The 23,419-nt window shown below is 40.6% G+C and overlaps 1 protein-coding gene across 7 annotated transcripts in view; it reads right to left on the bottom strand.

Annotated features, from left to right (window-relative positions):
- The window catches only part of LOC127635245 (myosin phosphatase Rho-interacting protein-like), a 58,960-nt gene that overhangs the window by 19,865 nt on the left and 15,676 nt on the right, over window positions 1-23,419 (bottom strand). For 3 of the 7 annotated variants that reach the window (XM_052115141.1, XM_052115143.1, XM_052115145.1), the window contains exons 4-13: window positions 17,561-17,712; window positions 16,645-16,729; window positions 12,487-12,540; window positions 11,769-11,964; window positions 9,017-9,713; window positions 5,403-5,562; window positions 5,033-5,140; window positions 1,223-1,279; window positions 805-873; window positions 620-709 (exon numbers count right to left, since the gene is read on the bottom strand). In XM_052115141.1, the coding sequence (XP_051971101.1) occupies window positions 620-709; window positions 805-873; window positions 1,223-1,279; window positions 5,033-5,140; window positions 5,403-5,562; window positions 9,017-9,713; window positions 11,769-11,964; window positions 12,487-12,540; window positions 16,645-16,729; window positions 17,561-17,712 (1,668 nt within the window). Of the gene's footprint in view, window positions 1-619; window positions 710-804; window positions 874-1,222; window positions 1,280-5,032; window positions 5,141-5,402; window positions 5,563-9,016; window positions 9,714-11,768; window positions 11,965-12,288; window positions 12,432-12,486; window positions 12,541-16,644; window positions 16,730-17,560; window positions 17,713-23,419 lie in introns of those variants that run through there. The other 4 variants (XM_052115144.1, XM_052115148.1, XM_052115147.1 and 1 more) reach the window with 3 other exon arrangements.

Genomic DNA, 23,419 nt, shown 5'->3' with positions numbered 1-23,419 from the left:
TGAATGCAATCTTCTATCCACCAAACATATTGAAAACCTTATTAATAAAACACAGCACAAAATATATGTAGAATAGCGTGAAGCCCCCACATGCGCCATGTCTCCGCGGTAACGAGATCAACAAGCCACGTCTCAGACGCGGAGGTAACTGAGATTCGTCCTATGCCATCTGGATTGAGGCGAGCCACCACGAGGACTTAGAGCAACTTGGGAGAAAAAGGGGAGGCTGATAATATTTTTTGTTGCATAGTGCACATTTGGTCACATATGCGAACGATTGACTTGCAATGTAGAGGGCTGAATAGCAATGCTAACCTTAGCAAACACCACAAATTAACAACTTTTATCTGTCAAAGTGATTAAGGTCCCAAACAGTCTGAATTCTGACATGAAAAAAACCCTCATAGGTTTCAAATAAATCTACAGATTTGCCCCACAGTCACAGCCATGACTGTTGACAGATCAGGTGACCTTAGTGATGACACAATACTTAGAGAGGAACAGCGTTAGGATTACAGCAAATGTCACCACTGCTTTATTTAGGTGTGAAAACTTAACACTGCTGTCAAGCATCAACACCTCACAAGTTATTTTAGATTTAGGCAAGAGCATCACTCACCAGGATTTGGAAGCCATAGTTCCTCTGAACTGGGAATTCGGTCACATCGTAACATATGGACAGATCAATTTCTCCGTCCAAATCGGAAGCCTGCGGGAGAAACAGCCACACAGTGGTTAAGTGCATTAACAGTTCTGAGATAATCAAAGTTTGGTTTGTCTACAAACACTTCTGTAAAGACGTACCTCTTCAGCGATGGAGTCCCGGTAGAACCTCAAACTCTGATCCGTCAGAACAAACCAGTGTTTCTTCCACTGAGACCAAGAGAGAAAAAAAATGACAAATCCGGAAAAAATCTCTGCTGAACTCTTTCCAAACATCCAAACCCTTTTCCAAAGTTTGTGGTTAGGAGAGTGTTTGCCAAAGTCTTTGTTTCCAGTGTGGACTAGAGCCAAAAACGTGGCTAAATAAATGCATTTTTAGGGTGGACATGGCCTGTTTTGCTGGTGAAAAACATGGCTTCACTGGACCACAAGCTAGCACTAACCAGTGTAAACCAGCATGGGAATTGCACACTTAAGCTGGTCTTCTCAGCGGGGCACACTAAACAATTTTGTCTCTCCAAACATAAACTCCTAAATGGTTTTTAAAACACAGACTCACCAGTCCATCTTCGTATAGTTTGGTCATCCATCCTTTCTTAAAGTTCAGCAGGTCAGGCTGCAAAGAGATGTGACGAGAGGGAAAAAAGCCCTTCATTTATTAATCTAATGTTACTAAATTTCCTTAATTAATAACAAGCAATTGGCAATGTACTGTCAGCAGGTCATAATTGCAAAAAACACCCCGATGTGAAGTGGAAAGGTCTTGTAGGGGTTTATTTTTACCTACTTTTTACATGGCTAATTAAAGGGATTTTTGAGTTTTGAAAGATCCTCCATGGAAGATCATTGTTCAAATGCAATAACAGCTAACAGGTTCGGCTTAATTGACAGCATATGTGGCACTATGTTGATTAATTAGTACAAACATTTTCTTTAATAAAGTAAAAATCTGTGTTCCAGTGAGAGGCACTTACAATGGAAGTCAATGGGGGCCAATCAGTAAACATTAAAATACTCACGGTTTCAAAATGTTAGCCACAAGAGATAAACAATGAGTGTTAACATGATTTTACTGTGATAATATCACTTACTATATTTATGTTTAGATTTAAATACAATTTTACAACTTCGTTAAACCCTAAAACAACTGTAAAATTATGATTTTAACAACTTCACAACTCAAATAACACACAAGTTTTAACAGAAGAATTAATGTGTGATTTTGTACAATTATAAGCTTTAAATTTCTGCCTTTAAACCCTCCAAAAATTGACCTCATTGACTTTCATTATAAGTGACTCAATGTAACCTCGATTTGTGCTTTTTTAACGTCACAAATGCTGACAATTAAATTTTAATTGTACTGAACCCAGAATACTCCATTAACGGACTTTATTTAATTAACTTTTCAGAGACAGATAAACACTTTCGAAGGGGACATAAGCAAAATTTCCCCAATTTCAGTTTCCTCCGCGTCTGAGAAGGTCAATCCGCACATCTTATCACATGACTTGTCGCGCTCGTTACCGTGGAGACATAACGTGTGTGGAGGCTTCACGCTATTCCTTGCTATTCCAAATTCCAAATTGGCCCCTAGCAACCGGGCCAATTTGGTTGCTATGGAAGCCTGGCTGAAGTCTCTCAGCACGCCCTGGATTTGAACTTGCGACTCCAGGTGCGGTAGTCAGCGTCAAAACTCACTAAAGCTATCCAACCATAAAAGTGAATCTTGCGAAAACAAAATGTTCATTTCATCAATATGTTACCACAAAATCAAAATAAAGAAATTATATTTGGCATAAAGAGCCTATTTTAAGATTGTTTGCATTGTGACATTATTTTCATGACAATTAAGCACACCCACAGCATCTGTCAGCATCCACCTATATATTATATACAATATGTAAAATGAAGCATTCATGTTGTATTCTGTACATGTAAAAAGCATGTGTGTAATGACACATCAATTGTAAAGTACAACTGTAGGTACCTTTGTTTTAATTAAAACATTGAGACAGGATGATTTTCATTATGGTATTAAAATGAGACTTTACATAAATGAGAAATATGGGGGGAAATTGTGCTAAATTGCACTCAATTAACAAAATTAGACTTTTTTTTTTTTAGATTTAAGTGTGAAATTAGACCTGATAGTCACTTTAAACTGCACTAAATCCCTCAAATAATAATAAAAAAAAAATGTACGTAAGTCCGAATGGCACAGCATAACCAAACTCCAATATTGCAACATGCAGTGTTCCCTCACAAAGCCATAAAAACCTATTTTTTAAAGGACTCTACCACCTTAAAAACCACAACTATGTATACACACCCTCTAATATAGTATCTAATGCTGCAGTATAAAACGGAGCACTCACACCCATCAGGCGTTCGGTATTTAACCGTTAGATCTCAGTACCTTAGTCTTGTTGAGTTTCATCTGTGACCTGTTCTTCACGTGCTTTTGACTCACATCCCGTCTTTCTGAGTGTATGAACATGAACCTGTGTTCTCATAGGTGTGTGTGTGTGTGTTTGGGCATGTGTGTTTCAGATCTCGATGTCAGAGGTCCTAACACTCTGAGTGCATGCTATATATATACCCAGGGGGTTGGGTTTGCACGGACGCGGTAATAACAGCTGAAACACACACACACACACACACACACACACCAGTCCCTCTAAACGGTTAGGATCCTTACAACCACTCGGGGTTGCATTCTTAAGAGCGTGGCTTATTACACGGCTTGATTCTGATTGGTCAATCGAGGCATACTGCAGTCAAATATTTCTGTATAATGAGTGCTAAACTGTAGAATTGACCGTTGTCCCAGGCAAACAATTTCCTATATACTTCTACATGCTAGTTGCATGTGTCTCGTATCACTCTATACTCTCTTCTTACATAATCAAATCAGTTCAACTCCAATCGAAATTTTATGTTAATTATTTAATGATTTAAGTAGCCATGCAATAACTGTGTCTTATCTGCGCCGTGGTCTTGATAGTCTGCATTTATTCTGCAGGACTAGCTGACTGTACATTATCACATACATATATTACAAACACGTGTTATGTTGCACTTTAGATGCACTTAATATTAATACTGAATTAATTCTCAATGTAAAAGTTCTATAAATGCAATTTATCTGACCCTTCTTTTATATACCATATCAACGTTGGGCACTTTCATGACCATGGGGTTGATTTTTATTAAAAGTACCACACCTGGAGTCGCAAGTTCAAATCCAGGTCATGCTGAGTGACTCCAGACAGGCTTCCATAGCAACCAATTGGTAGAGTCACAGGGGGGTAATCTCCTCGTGGTCGCTACAATGTGGTTCGCTCTCAGTGGGGCGTGTGGTTGTGCGTGGATGCCGCGGAGAATAGCGTGAAGCCTAAACACGCACCGTGTCTCCGCGGTGACGCGCTCAACAAGCCATGTGATAAAATGCACGGATTGACGGTTTTAGGAGATTCGTCCTCCGCCACCCGGATTGAGGCGAGTCACTACGCCACCACAAGGACTAATATGTCAATTATTTTTGTTTCTTTTCAAATGCCTTTTATTTATAGATTTGACTGTTTTCGCCTTGTCCCAGACCCAGATGTTCAATATTAAACTACGAAAATCCATTATTAAAATACTAATTATTGCATGTTTAAAACCACGGTCATCTAAACAAAGAGTGAAATACACATAAACCATTTTTTTTTATGCATTTGGCAGACGCTTTTATCCAAAGTGACTTACAGTGCAATTATTACAGGGACAATCCCCCCCCGGAACAACCTGGAGTTAAGTGCCTTGCTCAAGGACACAATGGTGGTGGCTGTGGGGATCGAACCAGCAACCTTCTGATTACCAGTTCAGTGCTTTAGCCACTACGCCACCTCCTCGCTCATTGAGAGGTAGCTTAGTGAGTATTGACGTTGACTAACACACCTGGAGTCGTGAGTTTGAATCCAGGGCGTGCTGAGTGACTCCAGCCAGGTCTCCAAAGCAACCAAATTGGCCCGGTTGCTAGGGAGGGTAGAGTCACATGAGGTAACCTCCTCGTGTTCACTATAATGTGGTTCTCGCTCTCGGTGGGGCGCGTGGCGAGTCGTGCGTGGATGCCGCGGAGAATAGCGTGAGCCTCCACATGCGCTACGTCACCGCGGTAACACGCTCAACAAGCCACTTGATAAAAGGCGCGGATTGACGGTCTCAGATGCGGAGGCAACTGAGATTCGTTCTCCGCCAAGGACTTAGAGCACATTGGGAATAAGGCATGCCAAACTGGGGAGAAGATATAACAGCTTATGTAACTGTAATTCTTGTGAGGTTAGTTTAGTATCTATTAAAAGTTATATTTATATGGTCCTACAGTCATGAGTGTCTCTGTGGCTCTGCGGTCCAGACTTTTGGCCCTTCTGTAACCAGATTGTGATGAAACGGCATCTGTTCGGTCTTTACTTGAATCCAACGAAAACTCCTGCAACATTAAAACAGAGATTAAAAGCACACAAGTTTATTACTGATGATTATTACGAGGTACAGCCTCCTTCAAATTTCATGAATATAAAGGATCGTCTTATTTGAAGTCTAATAAGTCTTTTTAAATGAGCCACGTTTGAATTCGATATCAAATTATTACTATTATTTTTAGCTTTTGAAATGACAATAAAAAGGACAACAACAAAAAAACATCCAAAGTTGCTACAATAAACTATAATGATGATGATGATGACGAGCACCTGTTTCTGGTTGGAGAGGCGCCTCTCATTGCGTCCTGCTCTCTGATTGGCCGTTCTGGAGATGGAAGGGGCGGGCTCTGCTGAAGAATTTGTTGTGTCCATTTGCTCCGGAGTGTCGACAGTGTCGTGACCCTCAAATCTCTCGATGAACTGAGAGCGCCTGCAGTAAATCCAACAAACACAGAGCTCAGAACACAAACAACAACAGTGCAAATAACACATTATCTAACCTTTCTTTTACACTCTGATATTAGATTTCTGACTCAATAAATACATTTGTAAACATACATCAACACTTTTACACTTTTTGTGCCATTTCTGTTTCACTAGTTGCACCAAACGGAGTGCAAAAATAATGACAGGTTTCAAAAACTCCCCTTATCTTCCATTGGTCAGTAAAACATCTAGTCCCGCCCCCATTTCACGCCATTAGTTGAGTCAATGTTGTCATGCCCAGTCATGCTGCTCAAATAGACTGTAATTCCTTTTGGTGCTACTAGTGGTGCAGAAATGACTTTTAAAGATGCGTATCTAAGATGATGTTCGGTCTGTAGCATTATTTAAGATTTGTGAGTCGGATAAGATCAGATGGAGGAAGAGCGACAGAAGCATGAAACAAGCTACCACAGTTATGAGCAGAAACCTAAAGAGCAAGAGTGAGTGTGTGTGTGTCCATGTACAATCATATATTAGGGTTAGAAATTGTTTTTGTGTGGGGTCTGGGTATCTCGGCGAGTATTGACGCTGACTGACACCCCTGGATTCGCGAGTTTGAATCCAGGTCATGCTGAGTGACTCCAGTCAGGTCTCCTAAGCAACCAAATTGGCCCGGTTGCTAGGGAGGGTAGAGTCACATGGGGTAACCTCCTCGTGGTGGTGATTAGTGGTTCTCTCAATGGGGTGTGTGGCGAGTTGTGTGTGGATTGTGGAGAGTAGCATGAGCCTCCACATGAGGTCTCCGCGGTGTCATGCACAACGCGTCACGTGATAAGATGCACGGCTTTAAGGTCTCAGAAGCGGAGGCAATAGAGACTCATCCTCCACCACCCGGATTGAAGTGAGTAACCGTGCCACCACAAGGACCTAGTACTAGTGGGAATTGAGCATGCTAAATTGGGAGAAAAGGGGATACAAAAATGTATTGTTTTTGTGTGCGTGAATGTGTGTTATAGATTAGCCCCAGTAGATAGAAGGAAAGTAAGCAGTGGGCGTGGCAGAAGGCGTGGCAGGGCGTGGCACAGGGCAGGAAGGGCAGAGTTTCAGAAGACTGTCTGAAAAAGAGAAGAAACAGATTAAATAAAAATCAAGTGCAGAAGAAACTAAACGAGAACAGAGCAGAAATAAAGAGCACTTCACACCTGCACAACTTTCTTCCGTGAAACACAAAAGGACCTTTTTTTTCATTCAAAGAAAGTGAATGGTGACTGAGGCTAACATTCTGACAAACATCTCCTTTAGTGTTCCACGGACGAGAGAGAGAATCAAACATTAGGGTGAGTAAGTGATGACTTTGGGTGAACTATCCACCAAAACCGAAGAGAGATCAGTCAGTTTCACACAGTCTTCACTAGGTGACATTAAAGCTGCAAGAATGAGATGAATTTCACGATGAATCTGAGCGCTTCAGTCACAACATTAGCCGAGAGAAATAGTGGGGCGTGAATCAGCAGGGAGGAAAAGCTTCCGAGTGTCAGTGACAGATAATTGGATTCTTCCCGTCTGATCCAGCAGGTGGCGAGATAACCTCTACGTTTGCTCAGAGACAAACATAACGGGCATGTTGGCTCAGACTGGCATAACTTCAGTTCACTGGACTGTACGCAACTGTGTATCTACTTACTAGACGTCTATGAATTATAAAGGCAAATCAGGCTATAAAACCTGTAAGTCTTCTATCTTAAGGTTTGTATGTGTGTTGCAAATGGAGTATGTGTGTGTGTGTGTGTGTGTGTGTGTGTGTGTGTGTGTGTGTGTGTGTGTCTCTATTCCAAACTCTAGAGAGCTGCCTACCTAGACAACATTTTTAGGCAACATAGATGCACTTCCCAGGATGCTAAGGGTTGTCTACTTTTTGCAACGTAAATACGGGATTCTTGAGCATACTAGCCCTGATTTACTAAATGTTTGCATGTATAAAAACATGTATACCTGATAAGGCAAAAAGGCCTAACTGATCGACTATCGTAGTCTTCTAAGGATGCACAAAATAGTACGTCTTAGCATTTATGTGGCGTAACTGAATGATTTAAACATTGTTTTTAACTGGCAAAATCATATTGAGAAATATTTTACGTGGTGGTTCTATCCAGAGCTCGATCAAAGCATGCACTAATATTCTGAACAAGTGTGTTTGGCTCCCACTAAACAAGTGTAACTTTATCATGGTCGTGATATTTCTGGTTTCATTCAATTATACATCAGTTGTGCAATGGTTTAACATGTATATAATATTGTATTTTCTTCTTTGTGAATTATGATTTAAGGAGAAGATATAATTTAATTCTGTATATTAACATATTTATACTAATAAATACCATATTAAATAAAAATAAAATGGTATTAAGTGAGAGCCATACTGTGAGTGAGTGTGCATCTGGTGCCAGTACCACACACAAAAGCCTCCTTTTAGAGGGTGTGTCCAAAATTTTGCACATGTAGTTGTTTGCATGATTATTTTCTTTTTATGTAAATCACCCGCAAAACGCACACATAAGCACATGCAATTTGATCGAAGCAAATTAGTGCCCGTTATTTGGGATCTTAGTACATCAGAGTGCTTCAATACAGGGTGTTTTGTTCCGTCCTGTGGATGTTCCCCTCAAGAGTTTAGCAGTTTAAATACGGGACAACAGGGGTCCCGTACAGGACATCTTTATTTCGTCCTGGCTTATGTGGGACATTTGGCAACCCTACGGCTGCTCCAAACAGTAGGCAGCAATCCTACATTTTTAGTTTTCTGAAAAAATGTGAGTGGACTCAACACTATAGGCAGACCGATATATCGGTTTTACCGATTAATCGGTGCCGATAGTTGCTTTTTGGAACTATAGGCTATGAGCAAAGATCTATTCCGATAGTGGTCGTTAGTGCATTGTTATGTCCTTGTAAGTTAAACTCAGTGGTAAAGACGCTGGCTACCACCCCTGGAGTTCCAAATTGGCCCGGTTGCTAGGGAGGGTAGAGTCACATGGGGTAACCTCCTCGTGGTCGCTATAATGTGGTTCATCCTCAGTGGGGCACGTGGGGAGTTGTGCGTGGATGCCGGGGTGGGTGGCATGAAGCCTCCACATGTGCTACGTCTCCGTGGCAACGCGCTCAAGCCACGTGATGAGATGCGCGGATTGACGGTCTCAGACACAGAGGCAGCTGAGATTCGTCCTCCGCCACCCTGATTGAGGCGAATCACTACATGACCATGAGGACTTAAAAGCACATCGTTTTTTTAAGAGCTCAGTACGGAATTGACGGAAATTATGATTATAATACAAAGAAGTCATTAAAAGGATAGTTCACCTAAAAATGTAAATTCTGTCATCATTTACTCACCCTCATTTACTTATTTGTTTTGGAACTGAACTTGTGTGTGTGTGTGTGTAACAGCATGGGCTAATCACCTTCGGTCCAGTCCGAATAGTCGTTCTACTTCCTCCCTACCCGGGCTCTTTGTGCACGCTCGCAGCTCCGGTCGCCAATGATTGGATCGGAACGCTTCCCGATGACTGAGTCTCCGTGCCCGTGGCACATCCGCCAAGGCCGCGTAACTCTGCCCGCCTCGCCCCGCCCTGCCTGAGGCTCCGCCCACACCAGGCATAGAGCCGCAGTTTTGTGGACTCACCTCAGAGTTCAAAGAGCTCCGAGAAGATGACAGGGATGATGGGAGAATGTTTGCGTGGAGGCGTGTGTGTGCAAGTTTAGTGTCTGAAGAGGGCTTGAAATCCAGTGATGTGGCATCCATGTAGTCATGAGTGTGTGTTTCAGGTGAAAGATGCTCCTCTGGTCTTTGTGTGTTGTCAGAGTGTGTGTTGCGTTTGTTAGCACTGGCGTTCGGTGGTTTAGCAGTCTGTGTGTTAGCAGCAGTGTGTGGTGTTTGTGTGGTCTGTGAAGTGTTGACTGGGGAGCTGAAATGTTCAGGATCGAAGGAGAGATACCTGAAGCGAGAGGAGGAAGCAGAGAAAAGAGTGGGAAGCTGCTGCGGTGGTTCGGGCTCCTGCTCGTGCTGTCGTCCTTCGTCTTCTTTGGGTTTGTTATTCTCCAGTGAAAAATATCCACTCTCCACCCGAGGCGTCCGACCAACACTCAAGCTTCTAGATACTGAGCACAAGACAAAAATCATACTAGGTACAAGGGCTGGGTGGTACACTGAATATTCACAATACATTTAGAAACCATTTGGTCAAAATTTTGAATATCTAATTGTATAGTGTTTATCTGTGCATTAAGCCTTTCACTAGATATCATTTTTTAATCCCTCCTTGTCTCGCTACTTGATTTGTTTTTATACCAATTGTGATTTTAACTTCTCCAGCAAAAGTAAATAAATAATAATAAAAAAGTTAGAGTTGGTATGATTCAGTTCCATGAATCGGTTCACAATGTCCACTTCAATTAATTGATTAAAAACTCAGATTCAACGTATGGTTATTTAACTACATTTATATAATATAGTTAGGAACAATTGATTGCATTTATGCCTCTTAAAAGTCTGTTAAAATGGATAGTTCACCCAAAAATCATAATTTACTCCCCCTCATGATATCCCAGGTGTCTGACTTTCTTTCTACAGCTGAACACATTCGAAGGAAAATAGAAAAATATCTCAGCTCAGTAGGTCCTTAAAATGCAAGTGGATGGTGACCAGAACTTTGAAGCTCCAAAAAGAACAGATAGTCAGCATAAACGTCCTCCATATGACTCCACTGGTTAAATCAATGTCTTCTATAGCGATACAATCACTTTTGGTGCAAAAAAGATCAAAAGTTGGCACATGATACACGCGAGAACTTCCGTAAGTGCGACACACCCAGAAGAGCAGCGCTGTTTACAAACGAGTAGGAGGAACACTGTACAGAAGCTTCATTGGTTGTGGTTTAGATCTGTATTTATCTGTTTCTTTACTCACAATGGTGCATTTGCGTGCTTATTCTGGATGTCTCGGCTGAGAGAGAAACGTGAGATTACGTCCGTAACACACCAACGCGAATTCTGTGAATACAGCTGGTGACAGGAAGCAATGGTTTATAGTTAAAAAGTACTAACATTTTGATATTTTGTCGCACCAAAAGCTATCTTGTCACTTTAGAAGACATTTATTTAATCGCTGGAGTCGTATGGAGGACGTTTATGCTGACTGTTTGTTCTTTTTGGAGCTTCAAAAGTCTGGTCACCATCCACTTGCATTTTAAGGACCTACTGAGCTGAGATATTCTTCTGTTTTTCCTCAAATGTGTTCAGCTGAAGGAAGAAAGAAAGTCGCACACATCTGGGATATCATTAGGGTGAGAAAATGATGTCAAAATGTAACTTTTTGGGAGAATGATCCCTTTTATGAAAATTGTTTACATTTATTTCTAAATAAGTTATATCTGCTGGTTATATCACAATCTGAAATGATGGCCTGAGGAAATGCATTTCTCATATCCAAATACTGTCCATCTCGAAAGTCCAATAAGTTAAGGCAACATTAATCCATTGAAGTCTGAATCATCCATGCCATCGTTTTCCAAAGTATGTGGTTATGGAGAGCGCTCTTGAAAGGGTCTATTTGCGATGGAGGAAAACACAGTTGTGGTCGCCTTGTCGTACCAAAACAAAGAGGCACCACAACACTTTCCCGGACTTTGAGTTTCATCATACCACGGTGGTGGAATGACCTTCCCAACTCAATCCGGGAAGCTAACTCACTCTCTATCTTCAAAAAACGGCTAAAAACACATCTTTTCCAAAAGCACTTAACCGGTCACTAAAAAATATATTTATATAAATATATATATATATATATATATATATATATATACACATCTGCTATATATATATATATTATTTACATTTCTTGTTGCACTTAAATCTGTTTTGTATACTATTCTGATGATAGTGAAACTTTGTAATATGGCACTTTTTGTACCACTGTCTCCCTAAGATGATTCGCTGATGTTCTTCCTCTTTTGTAAGTCGCTTTGGATAAAAGCGTCTGCCAAATGAATAAATGTAAACGTGCGTAAGAGAAACATAAAAGTTGCAAAATCAATACAATACTTAAACGGATAAGCATGAACATGGCCTACAAGGAAGCAGAACTGTAACTGTTGGATCCTCTGGATCCTTTCTGCTAAAATATCATAGTTACTACAGGTATTAGAATACAGGTACCCTCTGAATGTTGGCTAAGGTTGGTAGCCGAACAGGATGTTGCTACAGCAGCTCGACTCCATGTTTCCTCCTGCCATAGAGAGGCTCGGGTGGGTGGCACTCTCTCAGCGTGAGCTATAGTGCTGGGCAGACACACCATACCACTGCTGTCGCTACTGCTCGTACTAGTGACGGTCACTTTAGCAGGACCCGGTTCCTGAAAACACAGAGGCACATACAGAAAAGCATAATATTTAACTAACCCTTACACAGGCTAGAACAAAGAGTCTTTTGATGTGAAAACCACCTGTGTGTGAGTGAGTGTGCAAACAGATACACACACGAATGCAACTGTCTAAACTTGCAGGCTGATAACAAATGAACTATTGTGCCTTGATTTTATACACACACACTGATTTACGCTCAGGATCAGCACCACACCCCGCACAAAACACACACACATACAGATTAACACCGTTTTTCCTGTTTCCACCTGACCACCCAGTAATACCTTTTTGATTAAATCATAAAAATCACTCACCACCACATTTCTGCGCACACACACCTGCATAAGCCACCCAGTGTCCCAGCGGAAGCACATGATTATTTAATTATTAAACGACTTAAAACTTTTATTCTCCTTCCTGTCTTTTGTTTATTCCCCCAATACACCAGAACACGTGTGTTGACGATCAAATTCCAGTGCTGCACTCTGATTGGTCGGTTTCGTCAGACTTACGATACACCCATTCATGTTCTGCTGAGAGCCTCGACCCGTTAGCAGAGCAGTATCCTGACAAAATACATTTCACACCAAAATAAACTTACCCTAACAATACAAGAGCATCTTCCGTTTACTACAAATACTTTATCATTTTATTCATTACACGATTAAGCATGACTGTTTAATTAAACAATAACAACAAAACAGCGATAAAAATGATTTTGACTGAATATGGGTGAGAAAGGACGAGTTTTAAAATGGTGTGTTCTGGGAAAAGAGTGTGAACGAGTGCTTGTCAGGCAACAAAATAATAGCGTTCAAACTTAAATTAGGGCTGGGCTGATACAATCACATATCGATATATCGAGCCCTCATTTAAATATAAAGATTTTCTGAAAACACAATTTTGTTTAGATAATTTTTTTAATGGAAAGCAACACAAAAATATTATTTAAAGGGGACCTATTATGCAAAATTCACATTTACTTGGTGTTTGTACATAAATGTGAGTCAGCAGTGTGTGTACACAACCACCCTACAATGTTAAAAGTGCACTCACTCCTCTCTCTTATATTTCTATTAAGCAGGCCACGCCCACGACTGGTGATGGACTCCACCCTATTATCATAGCTCCGCCCCTGAGTGATCTACACACAGTCCTGGAGAAGATACAGTGAGAAGAATAATGTCTGATAAGCGTTCTGTTGTTGCTGTAAAAGTGAACATAAGAGTCCCGGCATCAGAGCTACTTAAGACGCAGTGGACAAGCTGGACTGGCAATCTGGAATACTGGGCATTTTCCCGGTGGGCCGACGCACTTTGGGGCCGATCAGGGGCTGACTGGCCATCGGGAGAACCGAGCGGGCTGGTGGGTCGGCGGCGAAACGGGGCGCGATAAGCTAAATTGAGCCGCCGTGTTATGCAGAACGGACCACAAATGGGCGCCGCGATATGCAGAAAAGGACAGCGACACCCCCCCCCACTCAACTTTTGGGCCAGTTGCCATTTAAAATATCGGGCCGCTTTCTCTTCCCAGTCCAGCCCTACCTAAACTCCGGTATTTACGCTGTCAGTCATATTGGTTCTGATTTATTGTTGCTGTATTAACCCGAAACACGAGCTGTAAAGGCACAGCCCTATTCCAGAAAGGGGGCGGGGAGCAGCAGCTCATTTGCATTTAAAGAGACACACACGAAATCAACGTGTTTTTGATTCCACCCAAAAGGAGGCATTTACAACATGCTATAATAGATGATCCGTGGGATATTTTGAGCTGAAACTTCACAGACGCATTCTGGGGACACCTGAGACTTATATTACATCTTGTAAAAAGGGCCATAATAGGTTTCCTTTAAGATCAATTAACAGCATTTGTTTAATAATGTTGAGTACCACAAAAAATATTTTGATTCATGCTTCCTCTTCTTAAAAAAATCTAAAATTTGGGTTACAGTGAGGCACTTATAATGGAAGTCAATAGGGCCAATCCATAAATCTCCTTCCCCTTGTCCTGTTCCCCGGGGGTGGGGAAAACCATCCTGCAGTGGGTCAGCAGAAAGGGCAACATTTCCTCTCCAGAAACGGGGGTGGGGGTGAGGGAAGAGTAAGTGACAGGCCGATGGTTCCCCGGCCTGAATCGGACAAAGGGGATATGTGGCGAGCCGGGTGTGGTGGACACCTGGGGAGAATTATCTCTCGCAGCTGTGGGCGATTAGGGTATTAGCGGGCAAGAGATAATGCTGCAGCCAGAGACATATAGAGGGAGGCTCGGACGGAGAGAGGCGAATGCAGCCGATTTGAAGTGTGTATTCCACATTGGGCTGAAAATCCAACAGTGAAAGAGACACACGGAGCTCTGTGTGTGTGTGTGTGTGTGTGTGTGTGTGTGTGTGTGTGAGAGAGTGTGTGTTGATCTTTTGTTATGCTGAAAAGCAACATTATTGTGTTAGACTGAAAAGTGTAACGTTTTTTCCATTTCACATGTCCACGTGTTAAATCTAGCTTTATTTTGGTGTTTCGGTGTGTTTTTGATGGTAGTTCCTCACCTTCAGTTAAGCAGTTTGCTGCATGGACCAGTCGGATTATTAAAACCCCAACAGCTATGATGTCATTAAAATATATACATAGTCTGTATGTGCTGCATGCTTCAGAGCACCCTGCTCACTGTCATCTGCTAAACACACACACACACAGACCTAGAGCACACGTGATGCTCATGATGAGGTGTTTTCAGCGTACGAGCTGACGGCTTCACACATTCATTTTGAAGCATGCAGCACAAGCAGAAGATTTATTTATTTAAGTAAAAGTATTCACACATTAATATTCATCCCACATATGTCAAATTCAATGACATTACGCATTTTATAGCTAATGCTATTTTTATGCCTGGATTCAGTGATTCCATCCATGTTTTCTGCATCCCTGAAATCATAGGTCCCTACATGTGGTAATACCGGTAGAAGCAGGCCACGATCATTGAATTATTGCACATTCATTTACACACCGAGGTGTAAAGGCAGCATTTACCACGCTTTCACCTCGAGGTGGGAATACATAATTTTATGTATTTACAGCGGAGTTGGAAGGAAAAATATTTGCACTATATCAATACTTGCACAAAAACTTTGTCAGTAGCACAATCAAACAAATAATTATTTTCCTGTACATTTTTCAAATGTTTCTAATAAATACATTCCAGGTTTTCCAGGATGCATGGGAATCCTGTCACTGCAACTTTGATTTTTTTATTCGATTTTTTTTATCAACGTGGTAATCAACATCAGACACAAATGCTGTCGATTGAGCTTAACTTGAAATTATCCCAGAATATCCCTTTAAAAAGATAATTTTTTTGCAGTGCAATCACAAGTCCGTATGAAACAAAATGCGACACCTTAGGCTGAAATCAAAGCTTGAATGAACTGTACATTAAGTGACTCGGACAGGATGTATTGGCCAAAATTGTGCCTAAAATAAAAATTTAATTTGATCAATTTATTACAGTTCTTCTTTGTGAGCACTTTAAATATCAGTATTTTTAGCACCACAAACAAAACCGCTTTTTCATGAGCTTTCCTGCGCAACACTGTCAAGGAAACGCCTTCAGATTTCAGAGTAGATCTCTTTATTTATTGCCATTCTCTAAATTTGGTAAATTATATATTTGGTAAATCTTTTGAGTGTAGGTGTGTGCATGTGTGTTACCTGAACGCCTCAGGGCAAAATAAAGCTTATGCACGCCGAAAAACATATTTTGGAAAGTTGAGAGTGACACAGATGCATTGATTTTATATTTAAACAGATGAGTAGAATAAATGGTAAATAAAGAGCACAAAGGTTGACATGGGGTACCAAACCCACCTCTATCTTCATAATAAAACATTCTATTTGAAGCTTAGGGCTGGGTATCGATTATTTTTTTTATATATTGATACAGATACAAAATCAGTTTTATCAAGATTACAAACATTACCTCAAAAAAAACTTGGTTTTATTTTTTCAGTTTGTAGTCATCAGTAGTTTTGGAGGAGGACTCGTGTGGTGGGCATGTTGAAGGATGCTCTGTGGCAGGACGCTGAGAGGATAACTGCACTGGCTCGGTCTTCCTGCAGTCGAAGCAACTTTCCGCTCTTAAGTTTATTCCGAGCACTGTCAAGCACTTCATCTGATTTGTCATGTTGCTGGTCTTGGCAGAAATTATCTTGTCGCAAATATTGCATCGCGTGCTGTTGGCATCGAGCCTGGTGAAATGTAGCCACACTTTTGATCTTTTCCACATCTTTCACATGTATGGGGTTTGATACACATACACACTACAGCCTCACATGTGTATGTAACCGGCGTAAACTAGTGTTTTTCTTTGATGCCTAAACACAGCCAATCACCGGCAAGATTAACAAGATTAACCCCTTAGGTACCGAACGACAAGACATTTTTTGACACTCGATTGTTTAGAGGCAATTCGATCGGTGCCTAAAATGGATTGAACTCAATACCCAGCCCTACTGAAGCTACCACCTGAAAACCTTATGGTGCTTTGTTGTCCTTTTTGTATCTCAATGGCATCTGCCCCCATTAATTTTCACTCCATGTAAAAGATCTGCATGAACATTCGTTGAAATTTGAATTATCCTGTTAAAATCCCTCAAGTCAGTGAATATGTGTGTGTACCTGGGGGGTGGGCGTCTCTACTTTCCGTTTCTTCTTCTGGTTCTGTTTGTTGGTTCGAGGAAACACAATCAGCGCCTCCTGCCATCTAAACACATAAACAGTGTTGGTGAATTTACACCAAAAAAGAATCAGTTACTAATGACTTTTTCTAGATTGTAATAGTGTCACTGTACTAATTACTCTGTCTGAATAGTAATCACATTACTCAATGCTAATGCATTTATTTCTAAAATCAATTTAAATAGTACCAGATGAACAATATGCACAAATTGTACTTTTATTGAAGATCAAATCATTTTAATACCGTTTATAATCTTCTCTTAATGTACATGGACTGCTCATGTTAGTGTGCCAAATGCTTCGACAATCTCTTGTGCTGTATAGAGCAGCTGAGAGCGTTTTTCCCACTAGACATAATTAACATATTATTGTAACGCATTATTAATGCAAAGTATTTAGATTCTGATTGTTCTTAACAGCATGACAGCTGACATGTTTAGCAAGACACAATTTGTTCATGAATGTTAAAATGAGCTTTTAACGTATAATGTTTCATTGAAATTGCATATGCATTGACAATAATGGCAGAAAAGTAACTTTAAAGTAATTACTGGTAAATAAAGAGTACTTCTTCACATTACTTCCTCACTGGAAGATATGCATTGCCTGAAGGAAACCACAGTGATGTCAGTGACGTGTTAAATTTGAGGTATGTTTATGTCTTAGGTTTTGGTCTTGCGTAAATTAAATTCCTTTGCCGTTGTCATGACGTGTTTTGCTTTCTGTCAATTGTGCATGAAGTATAAATGCACCTCTGCATAGTTAAAAATATGCAAGAAAGACCAAATCGCAATCCAGTATGCAAATAAATACAAAATGTATAAAACTAAAAACGCGTTGTTTGTGTGCAACTTACCCATGAATGACCTCTTTACTCTCAGCACGTATGTAATGGTCTTGGTCAGGTATGCAGATACACAGCGAATGTTTCTGTCCTGTCCGGCTTTCACCATCCACAACGTCCACACACTGATTCAGGTTTATAGTGCCCTGTGGTAGAGTGCTGGCCTGAAACACACACAGATACACATTTAGACTTGATTTAGTACACACACCAACACATTAAAAGTTCACTAATATAAAATTGGAAGTTTATGTATACTTGTAAGGGCCAAAGTTTTGAAAATGTCCTCGTAAATATGGTGTTATTGTATAATAAACCACTGGAGTCGTATAATAATACAATCACCTGGATTGAGGCATCACTATGCCACCACGAGGACTTAAGAGTGGGCATTCCAAATTGGGGAGGAAAAGGGAGGAAAAAAAAAAAAAAAAGGCCACTGCTATTTCAATCTTAATTTAATCAATCATGCAACATTAATGTATATAATTCAGATGTCTCAGAAGTCAGAGTCTGCAGGTTTTAAAGCGCTTTGGATGGTTTCCCTCATCATTTAACCTATAGATAAGTGCCAGTTTCACAACTGACACATCCGTTCATGGCAGTTTTTCCACATTAACTTGAGAACGAGAATAATTAAATATTGCATGTTTTTAGGAGAGCCACCCCTTCTAAATTCAGTGCTTATTATTATCACTGGACTGTGCATTTAAATTCAGAGTTTTTGCAAAATGCACCACTAATTTATAATTAATAAACAATCAGTTTTTCATATCAGCATTGTTCATGCATGTTTTAATTTGGTCAATAATTGGCCAAAAATATATATATCCCTAGTATACATACTTAGCTATAGTACGAGGCCACAATTATCCCCAAAAAGTAAGCTATATCTGACAAAACATTTGAAGATGTTTTCAATTGAAAATCTATAATGAGCCAAATTTACATAGTGATGACACGTGTTAATGCAGAAAGGAATGACAACAACTTAATTTAAATACTGAAGACGCAGCGCTACTATAGCGCCGTATACGCCTGCTTTAAATAAAATGCAAGATAAATGTGTGTGGAAACGTTGGCACATGACACCCCTCACATTCACAAACCCTGCAAACCGGTTCATTCTCTCCGTGTTTCTCTCTAGATTGTCATTCCTTGATGTTTCACAACATCTCGCTATATTTATTTTCTGTTCTTGATGAGTTACAAAATTCCTTCTTTGTTGTGCAGCCAGTATTCCTGCTTACACACGTACATGATTACTCTTTCAACAGTTAAGTCTGACACACACAGAAACAGTGACCAAGCAACACACACATGCTCATCAGAAATTTGGACGAGTAGGACTGGCTTGCACACACACACACACACACACACACACACACACACACACGAACAGGCCTTCCAGAACAGTTTCTTTCCCTAAGTTGCATTTTCAGCATGGACTTCCTTTCAGCTGATTGTTTACTCTGTTTATCATCAGTGACGATGTTAAACAAGTTCGTCTGTTTCAAAACCACTGACGACATGAGCGACCGATGACAGATGAGGAGCAGATAAGAATGTTAAGCCATTCAGAAACACATTCAAGTTTCATAGGAGGAACATCTTCCACGCATTTATGTTTTTTATGCATTTATATTTCTGGTCGTAGTAAAATGTCCAAAATGAGCCGTGAGGAGCCATTTTTGTTGTGTTCTGTTAAACGTATTTGCAGATCAAAGTTCTTTAAGCTCAAATATTGTCTTTGACTCTTGTCCTCTATTTACAGCAGTTCTGTCAAACTAACACTGCACTAATTTATCCACAACTTTCAGTCTTAATGCATACAGTATTAGCATATACATTTAAAATGGCAATTTAGAAGTGAATACACAGTTTATGCTTCTTATAAATGGGTAGCAGACAAATAACATTCATGATCTCTTTTTTATAAAAACAACAAGATTTTAGGATAAATAAAATGCATGTGAATGGTCAAGGGAAAGTGTAAATCTTAGTAAATGTAACTGGTCACCATTTCTGTCTGTAAATATCTTTTTTTTTTATATTCTCCATTTTGCAGTTAAAACCCACTTAAATTGCACTCTGTACAATTTCGGCCACGATTCTGCCATCTGAGACCAAATTTCGGGAATCCTAGATTTCTGTCGTCGTAGGGCAAATTCGGCAACCTTATAACGTTTAGTGTGACATGCTCGCCGATGGCCGATTAATAGCCTTTGTGATGATCTTCAGCCTCTGACGAAGTTCTGGCAGTGTCAGAAATGTAGCATCGTATTCGTAAAGTGTGACTGCTATTAAGATAGTCCGCTCCTCTCTCACACCCCAATCCACTGTTTTCAGTGAAACCCCAATGAGCTCCCGTCCGCACCACCATAGCATCATTTGTGCCCAGTTATCACTCTACTCAAGCTCTTTCAATGTTTTTACTTCTTTTCAATTTATATTTAAAGTTTAAATAAATTCTTAAGCAATATGTAAGCATCATTCCCCGAAATAAATACAGCGCTTACAAACTAAAATTTTCATAACATGTTATACCATGCATTTGCTTTACAACTTTATTTTAATTACTATTTTACTTTTAATAAATGTACTTTAAGTGTCTGTAAACTTCTAGTTCAAATTCACACCACTCCATTTTCATAATAAAATAATAAAACAAAAAACGATTTATATTTATGGGATGTTTTAATCCAAATCAGCAGATACAACTGGATACAATTATAGAAGTCAATGTAATTTTTGTGCATCATCCACATGGAATTTGCAAGCGTGATATATGATTATCCTACATGAATTTTCAAAATGTTGCATCACCCAGCTTTTTTGTTTCTCCTAGGTAAACAGGTTTCAGGCCACAATGACTAGGCTACCTCCCGCACTGGCATTCATTCTCAACATCTGTAATGTTGTGTATTTGTGATCAGGATGTCCTATTAAAAGACTGTTTTGACAGGTGATGGAGTGGTGTTGGAGCAACGGAAATGCTGATGCTCTGACTTTCAGAAAGAAAAAGAATGAAACGCTCCTTCGGGCGAATCTCTGCGTTTCGCTCCTATTATATTAACGATCATGTTCACAGATCGGGATCACCGATGTGTATCATACAGTCTGATATAACGTCTCATAGAGCTGTTGGAATAAATCGTTTCACCGATGCATCGCGATTCATACTCAAACGATTCTGAATCGATTCTCAAAAGAATCAGAATCGATTCTGAGTTCAGTTTAAATCACGGCAGAGCAGTTTTAATAGATGATATTGTTGATTATTTCTTTGTGCCTTATTGCTTTTTATTTATGATTTGGCAGCAATTATCTTGTCGCAAATATTGCATCGCGTGCGGTTGGCATCGAGCCTGGTGAAGTGTAGCCACACTTTTGATCTTTTCCACATCTTTCACATGTATGGGGTTTGAGACACATACACACTACAGCCTCACATGTGAGCCGTGTCTCTTTCCATTTCCATGGTCTCTCAATTTCTAACAGAATATATTTGCCTACGGTGGTGCAGCGGTTAGCACTGTCGCCTCACAGCAAGAAGGTCGTGGGTTCAAACCCTGGTTGCCCCGGCCTTTCTGTGTGGAGTTTGCATGTTCTCCCCGTGTCTGTGTGGGTTCTCTCCGGGTACTCCGGCTTCCTCCCACCATCCAAAAGACATGCAGGCTAGGTTAATTGGCGTCTCCAAAAAAAAAAATTGCCCTAGGTGTGGAGGTGGAGGTGGAGGTGAGTGTGAGTGTGAGTGTGAGTGTATGTCTGTCTATGTGTGGCCCTGCGATGGACTGGCGACCTGTCCAGGGTGTCCCCCGCCTTTCGCCCAATGTTAGCTGGGATAGGCTCCAGCCCCCCGCGACCCTGTACACAGGATAAGCGGTTGACGATGGATGGATGGATGGATGGATGGATATTTGCCTACTGTAGATGAGTCACAAATTACAAAATGTAAAATGCAAATGTACTAGAAATAGTGTAAATATATGGTGTTCAAAATTTCCTCGTTCTGCTCACAGAGAGGTGCCTCTGGGATCTCTGCCCGACTGACTGAGCATTTCACAGGACACAAAGAGACTGCTGAATCGGTGTTCGGCAAATGCACCGTTGCAAGAGTCTGATGCCCACAGCGTTAACCCTTGCTCACAGGTCAGCAGCAGGGGCCCATTCTGAGTGTAGATGTTGGAGGATTGGGGACATTGGGGTCACTGTACAGCATGTGTATGTTCAATAACTAGCCCTCTAAATCACAACACCACACACAAATGCATTCATACACACATGCTCTGAAAATAGCACCCAGGCTTGTCCTCTAATCTTTCTCTCATCCTGTTCTTCCCTCCTACACTTCTCTCATTCTCTCTCGCACTTTCTCTCTTTCCAGTGAATGAAGTTCAACGGGGGCGGACAGCAGAGGAGGGAGCGAAAAGAACGAGAAAATGCTAAATGAAAATGACGGTCTTAAGCATCAATGTGGGAATCTAGTGTAGGGATATAAATGACAAACAAACTAAATTATGAAACTTAATTACTTTCTATCAAATTAAAATCTAGTGAGCTGCCTACCTAGACGGCATTTGTGAGATATATGTAGACAGTGCATTCAGAAGGTATACAGACCCCTTAAAATCACATCAGTCTACACTTATATAATGTGTATCATAATACTACCATAATGACAAAGTAACTGAAATATCACATTGACATAAGTATTTAGACGCTCAGTCCTTAGTTGAAGCACCTTTGGCAGCGATTACAGCCTCAAGTCTTTTTGGGTATGATGTGACAAGTTCTGCACACCTGGATTTGGGGATTATCTGCCGTTCTTCTCTGCAGATCCTCTCTAGCTCTGTCAGGCTGGATGGGAACCGTAGGTGGAGAGCCATTTTCAGGTCTTCCCAGAGATGTTCGATTGGGTTCAAGTCCAGGCTCTGGCTGGGCGACTCATGCCTGGTTTCCTCCAGACATGACGCTTGGCGTTGAGGCCAAACAGTTCAATCTTCGTTTCATCAGACCAGAGAATTTTGTTTCTCATGGTCTGTGAGTCCCTTGTGCTTTATTATGTGTCTTGCACTGAGGAGATGCGTCCGTCTGGACACTCTGCCATAAAGCCCAGATTGGTGGAGTGTTGCATTGATGGTCGTCCTTCTGAAAGTTTCTCCCATCTCCACACATGATCTCTGGAGCTCAACCAGAGTGACCATTGGGTTCTTGGTCACCTCTCTTACCAAGGCCCTTCTCCCCCGATTGCTCAGTTTGGCTGGGCGTCCAGCTCTAGGAAGAGTCCTGGTTGGTCTAAACTTCTTCCATTTATGAATTATGGAGGACACTGTGCTCTTGCGAACCTTCAATGCACCTGAAATCTTTTTGTAGCCTTCCCCAGATCCGTGCCTCGACACAATCCTGTCTCTGAGCTCTGCGGGCAGTTCCTTTGTCTTCATGGCTCGGCTTTTGCTCTGATATGCATTTTCAGCTGTGAGACCTTATATAGACAGGTGTGTCTTTCCAAATCATGTCCAATCAATTTAATTTGCCACAGGTGGACTCAAATCAAAGTGTAGAAACAATAAAAAGCAAAAGTACCGCCATGGTGTGTAAATAATTAAAAATAAGATATCATTGTCACTTAACAAAATTCTTTCCCATAATAAGGTAAAATTTTGGGTCAAATTTGCATAATTGTCATGACAATTAACCCACATTAAAAATTATATTATTGGTCCTTAAAGCAGACTTCAATGTCTTTGCCCAAAAGATATTTACTTAATTTTTCATATGATTTTTTGGTTAAATATGACCCGAAACCTGTTCAAGACCGGCCTTGTGAAATTCACTCCACTATTTTGCCTTCTTAATCCATGTATCATT

Source organism: Xyrauchen texanus, chromosome 42, assembly GCF_025860055.1.
Source record: "Xyrauchen texanus isolate HMW12.3.18 chromosome 42, RBS_HiC_50CHRs, whole genome shotgun sequence".
Classification (NCBI taxonomy): domain Eukaryota; kingdom Metazoa; phylum Chordata; class Actinopteri; order Cypriniformes; family Catostomidae; genus Xyrauchen; species Xyrauchen texanus.
The sequence above is the reverse complement of the archived record's forward strand: the minus strand, read 5'-3'. Positions and strand labels throughout refer to the sequence as shown.